This window comes from Berghia stephanieae, chromosome 12, assembly GCF_034508935.2.
Source record: "Berghia stephanieae isolate SIO BIC M18660-M18661 chromosome 12, UCSD_Bste_1.3, whole genome shotgun sequence".
Lineage (NCBI taxonomy): Eukaryota > Metazoa > Mollusca > Gastropoda > Nudibranchia > Aeolidiidae > Berghia > Berghia stephanieae.
In genome coordinates, this window is record NC_088371.1 from 6,534,312 (window position 1) to 6,545,294 (window position 10,983).

The 10,983-nt window shown below is 39.9% G+C and overlaps 1 protein-coding gene across 1 annotated transcript in view; it reads left to right on the plus strand.

Moving 5' to 3' along the window:
* The window catches only part of LOC144957869 (uncharacterized), an 84,780-nt gene extending 82,276 nt beyond the window's left edge, over window positions 1-2,504 (plus strand). Inside the window, exons 4-5 of the mRNA XM_078889359.1 lie at window positions 438-506; window positions 2,339-2,504. Coding sequence (XP_078745485.1) covers window positions 438-502 — 65 coding nt within the window. The 3' untranslated portion in view covers window positions 503-506; window positions 2,339-2,504. The remainder of the gene's footprint in view (window positions 1-437; window positions 507-2,338) is intronic.
* Window positions 2,505-10,983: the final 8,479 nt, after the last annotated feature.

Below are 10,983 nucleotides of genomic sequence, written 5' to 3' on the forward strand. Positions count from 1 at the left end.
TTAAAAAGAGATTTTATATAGAGCAATTTCCACTATACGTGCTCAAAGCGCTTTACAAGGGTTCCCTGACTAGCAACGATATTACAATTTTTTCCCCGACATAGACAATGCTGTTAACGGCCAGGTACTCATTTTACACCTGAGTACGGTGAGATAATGTGAGTAAAGAGCCTTTTCCAAGGACTCAACTATGCTCCTTGCTCGGACCCAGGACCTTCCTATCCCAAAGCGAGTGTCATACCACTAGACCACATAGCCAGCCGCACAATAAACAAATGAAGGTGGAAAACAAATAAAAATAAAATGCAATATTTATAACTTGCATCTTCTGTTCTCAATGGTGGTTGGAGTATAAAACATTCATTACTCCAACCACTTCATCAATCTATAGATGTAAGAATTCATAATTGTTTTGTTTTCTTTTGACTTTCTTTCAGGTTTCATCGACGGACGCAAGAGGAAACGACAGCCCCACTTGGGTTTCCACGCTTCAAGGGGTTGAGTTGGTAAGTAGATATACGTCTATGTGGTCAGGTGGTATGACACTCGATTTCGGATCGGAAGGTCCTGGGTTCGAGCCTCGCTCGGCGGCGCATAGTTGAGTCCTTGGAGAAGGCTCTTTACTAACATTCTCTCACTGTACTCAGGTGTAAAATAAGTGCCTGGTCGTTAACAGGGTTTGTCTCTGTCCGAAAAAGTGTAATATCGCCTAGAAGGCGCCATGTCTTGTCCTACGTGTTAAGCGTTGCTGTTGGCTAGTAGGGACCCCTTGTAAAGCGCTTTGAGCACGTTTAGTGGATATTGCGCTATATAAATTAAACATTATTTTTTTAGAATGGGGTTCTGGCAACTTTAGATTTAAAAATATTGAATTTTTAAATATATAAATTTAATTTTAAATGTTAAATCACCGTACTTTTTATAGTTCAGGGCTAACAAAATATGTGACCCCTCGTCTCAAAACGGTATTATGTCGGGATGGACCAGATGCTAAAAAGTCAAATTATAGTTAAACTGGTCAAAAATATGAAACGTTGGTAATTAGCACAGTAAAATGTGATATTCCTTCTCCTCTATAAAACATTTTAACTCAACTTAAGCATGATATTTCTGGCTACAAATTCCATCTTCAGCATCTAATCATCCTGACTTAATATCGTTTTGAGACGAGGGGTCACACATTTTTTTTGAATGAAGGGTGGTAACTCTATATAATTGTGATAGTAACATCGGTGACCGGTTTAGTTATATGAATGGAAAAATCGCAGTATTTTCTGAGCAATAAAGGTTATTACAATAAGAAAAAAACAAATGAAATTTTTAGGGCACCTAAATTGACATAGATAGATGTATTGAACACCTTGTTCTCACAGGAAAGATAAAAGGTAAAAAGAGTAAACGCAGAAACAAGAAAATCATATTTGAAAACTTTGAACAGCTGGGTGACAAGAAAAAGAGAAGAGGAATATTAGTCTTCTGGCTGATCAGAGAGATGAATGGCGTACCATGATTACCGATGTCTGGCACAGACTTGGTACTTGAAGAAGAAGAAGAAAGATTTTTACGAAGAGGCACTCATCTGGTTTAATTCCTATACTACTGCACTGTGGAAATCAAAATAGATCGAGAAGAATATTTTTTGAGTCTGCGAGAAATACAGAATTACCCTTAATTTAAGGAATATTGGCAAGTTTCTCGTATATCAATTTGTACTTACTTACTTATCTGAACCAGCGACCACCTGAGCTCTAGCCCTTCGGTCTTGTGCCATGACGTAGAAGTTAGACGTCTTTTGTAGTTGTTCCAGGTGACTATAAAGTGTTTTACTGATGCTTGGATTTGATGGGAGGAATGTGCATCTCAGGTCTTCAAGGGGTTGACATTCAAGCAAGTGGTGTGTTACTGTTGGGGTGTTGACATAGGGGCCAGGAAGGGGATGTGACTTTTGTAAATATCAATCTGTATAAAATAGTTGTAGATATCCTTTTTAGATTTGTCAGTAAGTCTGTGCTCGATGATAAAAAAACAATTGCTATACGGAACAATGTTAATCCCCAACTCTATTTTTTTTTTTAATTGACCCAATCGACGTGTACATATATGCAGGTCTGACATCCGAACCCACTTATGGGCCTAGTTTAATATGGTTGTAATGGACAATGTTTTGCGTCATTTATTTATTTATTTTTTTGAGATTTCCATTACAACAATGAGCCCATTAGTAATTGGGTTGTCAGACCTGCAAATAAGTGCACGTCGGACCCAATTGAAGTGCATGCAGCGATCATGGAAAAGTAAAAATTTATGCATTGTTTTTCTTGTCTTTATCATCTTTCAGGCGACGATCACTCAAGTTTGAATGGGAGAAAAAGAACGACGATACAGATAAGAAAAAAGAAGATGACGATGATGATAAAAGCGATAAATGTATATAGAGGACAATAATTATTTTTTTTCTTCATCTAAATAACATCAAAGATTGGAAAATAAATAGCCCGAAGATAGAGATATTGGTTAAGAACCAATCTATTTGGTTGATGTTTTTTATTAAGAGTTGTCAGTTGGTTTATCTATGCCTGTGTTCTTTTTTGGTTACTAAGACGATACCGTTATTGTTAGAATTTTACGTCAATATGTGGACACGTCGATTTTATTAAATTATTTTATGTGAGTACTTATTTTATTGTTTTTATGAAGCATTTTGTTTTTTAAATGAATTTGACATTTAACAGAAATAAATAAAAGAGACTCTTTTGCGGTTAAACTGGAAAGAATAAGTTGAAAATATCTTCAGATATATATCTACTTTGGTTACTTCCCGTTGGCGTATTCTATTAGTGTATTCCATGGGTTTGTTGGCGGGAATTTCAAACAGGTTGTGCATATTCTGCAGCGTATTGACTAAACACATTTTTTTTTTCATTTTGGCCACAAAACAGTTACTTCAAATATGTTACCCCTCACCTCAAAACGGTATTAAGTCGGGATGATTAAGATGCTGAAAACTGGATTTATAACCAGAAATATCAAACTTCCTTTGAGTTTGTATGTTTTATTGAGGAGAATGAATATCATAATTTAGTATGCAATAATTCATATTTTTGACCAATTTAGTTCTAATTTGACTTTTTAGCATCTGGTTTATCCCGACATAATACCGATTTGAGACGATGGGTCACATATCAATAAAAAAGACGACCCACCCACCCACCCACCCGACTTGTCTGAAGTTAGCATTTTTGTTTTGCTGCATTCAATTTCCGGTAATCTATTAACTCTCATTAGATCTAAGAAGCAAGCGATTGTAGTAAAATATCACATATGTGACCCCTCGTCTCAAAACGGTATTAATTCGGGATGATTAAGATACTTAAGATGGAATTTGTAGCCAGAAATACCATGCTTAAGTTGAGTTTATATGCTTTATAGAGGAGAAGGAATATCATATTTTACTGTGCTAAATACCAACGTTTCATATTTTTGACCAGTTTAACTATAATTTTACTTTTTAGCATCTGGTCCATCCCGACATAATGCCGTTTTGAGACGATGGGTCACATATTCGCCTTAAGCTGCGGCGAAATTTGGAATGGCGCGAGTGATGCTATGCATGCTATTCCAACATCCGCCAGCCAGATTAAGCAAACCAACACACACAACTGTGTGTAACCTTTAACGTTTATAAAGTCTTTACTGATATAATTTTTGCGAGAACTCATCATCCAAATGGCTGTCTATAATAAATGCTGTACGCGTAGCAAAGAAGCTCACAACATTGCCATCCGGAAATATAAAGGACCAACACACAAAACGATATAACCTATAACGTGTATAGTCTGCTTAATACAGTGAAAATTCCTATAAAGATGGATGGCAAAAAGCAATTTTTTTTTAAATGAACAAACAAAAAAAACTTCGTTCTCTCTATAAATAATAATAAATGAGCTGAGTAAGTCAAATTGGTCAAATTCGTATCTCCCCACAACTTCTCAATGAATCTAAAACAAGACTGCTTTTTTTTGTTTTTTTTGTTTGTTTTTTGTTTGTTATTGTTTTTTTTTTAATATTCAGGATAAACGATTTTTTCCCTCATTATTACATATTAGGGGTCATCTTCAAAGAAGGATATTTGAAGTAAAATTAATAATAATAATAATAATAATAATAATAATAATAATAATAATAATAATAATAATAATAATAATAATAATAATAATAATAATAATAATAATAATAACAATAATAATAATAATAATAATAATAATAATAATAATAATAATAGACTCTTATAGAGCGCACGATATCCTCAACAGTGAGGCTCTTGGCGCTTTAAATTACAACAACACAAAAACAATATTTAAAGTACATGACATCAAAAAAGAAATGTTTTCAAGGATTTCTTGAAAACAGACAATGATTTGGATTCTCGGATGCTCTGTGGAATGGCGTTCCATACAGACGGACCAAAATGAGAAAAGGACCTTGTTCCTGCCTTTGTACAAATGCGTGGGATAGCCAAACGGGTGGTGTCATTGGAGGAACGCAAGGGTCTGGTTGTCGAATATTTCTTCAGGAGTTCTGTGACCAAAATGAAAAAAAAAGTGTTCTATCACTGCACCGCTCTATTGTAAGTTATAACATTGTGATCAATGTCATTGTCAATAATATTTTTCTTATTACTATTCGTCAAATACCAATAGTCAATGCAATAAATAAAGAAAGATGAGTGAATCTGTTAAATATTGCTGGAGGATTTTTGTGTGTTGTTTTGTTGTTGTTTTTTTTTTTTAAATTTTATTATTTTATGAATCTCTCATTGTCTGGATTTTAGCTGAGAAATTGTATGTAAATTTTTGCTAAATTTGAATAAGGATAAGTCAGAATAAAAAAAAACTATTTACATTCACACAGACCAACACAAACACACACACACACACACACACACACACATATATATATATATATATATATATATATATATATATATATATATTATTTTAATAGCCTTTGTTATTGTATTTTGCCATACGCGTCTGTGAGTAGTTTTCACTAAACTGTATTAACCAGACTATAAAAGTTCATGGTTACACACAGTTTTGTGTGTTGGTCCGTTATACTTCCGGATGGCAATGTTATGAGCTTCTTCGCCAAGTGCATTTACTCACAAACGCGGATGGCAAAAAACAATAACAAAGACCGGAGTGACGTCAGCTTCGATCTATCTATAAATTAACGATGGCAACGGTTGATTGCAGCAGTGATTCGAGCTGTCACGTCATCGATACTTTTCTGGAAATGGTGGGATGTAAACTTGGTCTTAACTCTCACCTTACCGGCCGTTTTCATGATTATTAAAAATATTTAATATAACGCAATATCCACTAAATGTGTTCAAAGCGCTTTACAAGAGGTCCCTGACAAACAGCAACACGTAATATGTAGAACGAAACATGAGGCCTGTTAGGCGATATTACAATTTTTTCGGACAAGACAATGCTGTTAACGGTCAGGTACTCATTTTACACCTGATTACGGTGAGAGAATGTGAGTAAAGAGTCTTTTCCAAGGACTCAACTATGCGCTGAGAGAGGCTCGAACCCAGGACCTTCCGATCCGAAAGCGAGTGTCATTACCACAAGACCACATAGCAGCACATAAATGCTATAATTAACCAACACAAGACTTGACTTTTTACGCTCAAAAAGTCGTGAGAAATAAGTACACAGAAGATATGATGCACATTTTTTGTGTGTAGCTTAACAAGCTTTATAAAACAACGATTTTTCATACAATTTTATGATTTGCAAAACGAATCTGATTAAGGAAAACGTTCATGTATCATAACAAATGTGACCCATCCTCTCAAACCGGTATTATGTCGGAACGAACCATATGCTTAAAAGCCGAATTTAATGTTAAACTAGTCAAAAATATAAATTGTTTGCATTAGCACCCTAAAATATCCTCAATAAATAGTATAAATTCAACACAAGTCTGATATTGCTGGCTAAAAATACAATTTTCAACACCTTAACCAACCCGACTTAATACCGTTTTGAGGCGAAGGGTCACAAATGTGACGATTTTCCCGTAGTTGATATTGAGGGGTGTTAACATACCCCAACAAGAAAAAGTCACACACAGTTAGGTCCGGGGAATAGGTATGCCAAGCACAGAAATCAAAGTCTTTAGCATCTCTCCTCCCAATTAATCGGTTGGTTGTTTATAAACAATGACGTGAATGAAATCAACCTCTCTTTGATTATTGTTATTGTTTTTGTTATGTACCAACCGCAGTACATAAAATAACTGACAGGGAAGACGCTCTTTGGTTGCCAATCATCAAGTAATTATTTATTCAAGCATTTTAAATCATAATATATCACAGACTTAGTAATATTAAACATGCAGTACAGAAATATACATAAACAGAAATATACGTTATGTAATATAACGTCAATGCATAAGTGTAGTTAACTAATGATACGAATGTAATGTATTCTATTGATATATTCAATTGTGACATTATTTAGAAATAACTAAATGTAATTAAGTGTATTATTCATGGAAGTAAATTATAAGTTATTGCAAAGGGCAATAACTCAATAATAACAATACACCATAACACCTCCCTTCTAGCCTGAAGGATACTGAAGGTTTAACCATCAAAATATTAACATAGACACACATGATGTAACAGTCCGCTTGAAACACTATTTCAAAGTTAATTTGAAATTCTATGTTACACATCCAGAAGATCGCCGTTGCGATTAACATTTAAAAGTCCGTACGAACAATACTATTTCAAATGTACGGCGATCACATACACTATATCAAGTCCATGCACTGGAATAATCTGTTACAAGAACGTGAGTCTCGTTGTCACAATTATAATATAACCACTATGTTAACTACTGTGGCGTGTGCGCAGTTGGTCGAAGTGTCATCTCAAAGTAGGACCATCCGGCACGATTTTCACATGGAACATTCGGTTTCCAATCACTGATGCTACAATCGCTGGCACCCACTTGTCCCTACGCCCCCTCTGAAAAGACACGGCATAGCACTGGCTGTTCACTGTGAACTTAGTTTTCCTAGACGAGCGAAGATTTACACGGCTTTGAGGCAGGAGCACATCTATCTTCGCCCGTATCTGTCGACCAATCAGAAGTTCGCTTGGGCTATAGCCACTGCACAGGGGAGTTCTCCGGTACTGGATCAAGAACTCGTGTAAGGCCTCACTGGTACTGAGGCTGGACTTCCTTAGCGACTTTTTAAATGACTGTACCAGTCTCTCAGCTGCACCGTTGGTCTCTGGATGATACGGGGCTCCTTGTAGGTGTTGAATACCCCGGCTCTCACAGAAACTAGCAAACTCAGCTGACGAGAAGCACTGCGCATTATCAGTGACGATGGTATGCGGGTAGCCAAAATGCGCAAAATCCTCGTCCAGCTTTTGAATTGTCGCCTTCGTGGTGATGGATGTCATCTGGTGGACACACGGATATTTGGAGTATGCATCCACCATCACGAGCCAGTTGTGTCCTTTGAAATTCACGGCGTGGTCGATATGGACACGTTCCCATGGTTTGTCGGGCATAATCCATGGCTGTTTTGGAGGCAAAGGTCGGGCCGCATTCATTTTGACCTTTGTCACTGTCTTTACTCGTTGATGTTGACTTCTCTTCCGACAGGCAGACTTTATGTGGCCCTTAATGCCGCAGTGGTGGCAAAGGGCTTCCTTGAATCGGCAGGCATCACTCGAGTGGTTCCCGAGGCACCGGTAGCATCGGGTTTTCTGGTTCCTGTTCTCCGTTGATTTTGATTGGCTGTTGATCTTTGGAGACGGTTTGTTATTCGCCGTTGGTAGTTTACGAGCCGGATTACGATTGGGCTGGAACTTAAACACATCGGCATTTGATGTGCCGACCGTCTCTCTGGCAACTTTTCCAGCCTCCTCCACTTCCGCGGCGATCTGAATGGCTCGATTGAACGTCAGCTCGTCGTCCTTTACTTTAAACAAGGCTTTGACGATAGCCTCGCTGTTGATCGAGCAAACGAATCGAGTCCTCATTGCCTCGTCCAACGGGTCATTGATCGAGGAAAAATCACATGTAGCTGCCTCTTGCCGAATTCTCGTAGCTAACTCGTGGACAGTCTCTCCTGGCTTCCTTTCTGTTCGTGTCCAGAATTTGTAACGCTCCCGAACAACGAATCTTTTGGGGTTGAAATGGTCAACCATGTGCTGCTCGATCTCATCCATCGATAATTCGTTGACGTCCTTGGGAGGAACGCTCTGTGAAGCCAGGTTTGCCAGCAGCTTGAAGATGGCACACGATTGGTTGGTGAGAAAAATCTCCGCAATCCTGTCCGATGGAATGGAGTTGGCCTTTACGAACGTCTGGAAACGTGACCAATAGTCCGTCCACAGCTCTGCGTTTGAATCAAACTCGCAGAACCTGGTGTTGGTCACTGACGACTTGGGACGATCCATCACCAAGGCCATTAACGTTTCCATCTGTTGACGCTGCAACTCCATCTGCTGTTGTTGTTGGGCCATCTGATCACGCAATAGCCCAATGAGCTCCTCGTTGGTCCATGCTGCTCGTGTAGTCATGACGATACGTCCAAACCAGCCAATGGACGGTCAGTAGGTCGATACGTCCGACTCCGCTGGTTGGTTTTCCGTGCTGTCCGATACAGCAAGAAGTACGTCACCCGTCCGACACGGCAGGTACTCCTCGCACGTCTGTCACGACAGGCAATCACGTCCTGATGATTCTTCCACGTCTGTCACGACTGACAGTCACGTCCTGATGATTCTTCCACGTCTGTCACGACTGACAGTCACGTCCTGATGATTCTTCCACGGCTGTCACGACTGACAGTCACGTCCTGATGATTCTTCCACGTCTGTCACGACTGACAGTCACGTCCTGATGATTCTTCCACGTCTGTCACGACTGACAGTCACGTCCTGATGATTCTTCTAAAACAGCCAATGGACGGTCTTCCCTCTCAGCAAGTCGAAACGTCGCTGTACATACACGTCCGACTCCGCTGGTAAGTTGTCCTTGCTGTCCGATACAGCAAGATAAGTAGGTCACGGCAGGTTCTCCTCGCTCGTCTGGCACGGCGAGGCAGGTAGGTCCCCCTCGCTCGTCTGGCACGGCAAGGCAGGCAGGTCCCCCTCGCTCGTCTGGCACGGCAAGGCAGGCAGGTCCCCTTCGCTCGTCTGGCACGGCGAGGCAGGTAGGTCCCCCTCGCTCGTCTGGCACGGCAAGGCAGGCAGGTCCCCCTCGCTCGTCTGGCACGGCAAGGCAGGCAGGTCCCCCTCGCTCGTCTGGCACGGCAAGGCAGGCAGGTCCCCCTCGCTCGTCTGGCACGGCAAGGCAGGCAGGTCCCCCTCGCTCGTCTGGCACGGCAAGGCTCGTCCTTCTTCGTCCGGAGGCAGACCAGGGCAAGGCTCGTCCTTCTTCGTCCGGAGGCAGACCAGGGCAAGGCTCGTCCTTCTTCGTCCGGAGGCAGACCAGGGCAAGGCTCGTCCTTCTTCGTCCGGAGGCAGACCAGGGCAAGGCTCGTCCTTCTTCGTCCGGAGGTAGGGCAGGGCTCGTCCTTCTTCGTCCGGAGGCAGACCAGGGCAAGGCTCGTCCTTCTTCGTCCGGAGGTAGGGCAGGGCTCGTCCTTCTTCGTCCGGAGGCAGACCAGGGCAAGGTTCGTCCCTCTTCGTCCGGAGGTATGGCAGGGCAAGGCTCGTCCTTCTTCGTCCGGAGGCAGACCAGGGCAAGGCTCGTCCTTCTTCGTCCGGAGGTAAGGCAGGGCTGTCCCCTTCGTGGGTTGGCAGTCCTTAAAAGGACTGTGATTTCATGTGACCCACAGCTGGAATCCTCGTCGCCACTGTTATGTACCAACCGCAGTACATAAAATAACTGACAGGGAAGACGCTTTTTTTTTTTTTTTTTTTTTTTTTTTTTTTTTTTAGACCCGGGGAAGACGCTCTTTGGTTGCCAATCATCAAGTAATTATTTATTCAAGCATTTTAAATCATAATATATCACAGACTTAGTAATATTAAACATGCAGTATAGAAATATACATAAACAGAAATATACGTTATGTGATATAACGTCAATGCATAAGTGTAGTTAACTAATGATACGAATGTAATGTATTCTATTGATATATTCAATTGTGACATTATTTAGAAATAACTAAATGTAATTAAGTGTATTATTCATGGAAGTAAATTATAAGTTATTGCAAAGGGCAATAACTCAATAATAACAATACACCATAACAGTTTTTATACCGCCAAATGGGTGACTAGTTATCGTACGCTTTTCTCGATCATATTATAAACATATCAATTTACACATAGTTTTCTGGTTTGGTTCTATAGATAGTATGCACATGACGTCACTCAGGCCTTTGTTATTGTTTTTGCCATCCGCGTTTGTGAGTTGTTCTCACTAAACTGTATTAACCAGACTATAAAAGTTCATGGTTACACAGAGTTTGTGTGTTGGTCCGTTATACTTCCGGATGGCAATGTTGTGAACTCCTTGGCCAAGCGCATTCTATCTATTGATCAAGCGGTAAAACAGTGGGTATTTTACTTAGACACATAGCATCGATAGTCAAAACCTGTGTTGTATCTTATGTTAACCAATCACTACCATTGTTTACATTATGAAAACTGTCCGAGAGGCGTGGTTATCTATGGGTCTATTCCATACACGGGGTCTCATGCCAGAAAAGGTTCGCCGGCCAAAACAATTGTATTTAAAAATAGGATTTACACGTTTAGTTTTATGAAATGATGACGTTAGTGATCTGGAATGTGTATAAGAATGCAATAGTTTTTTTAAGTAGACAAGGGCTTCATCGTTTAAAAGTTTAAAGCATACCGTTGAGATTATAACAACGGCTTGTCATCTACCAGCGGAGAGGTTTGAGCCGTAGCCATCGTTAACATATTATTAT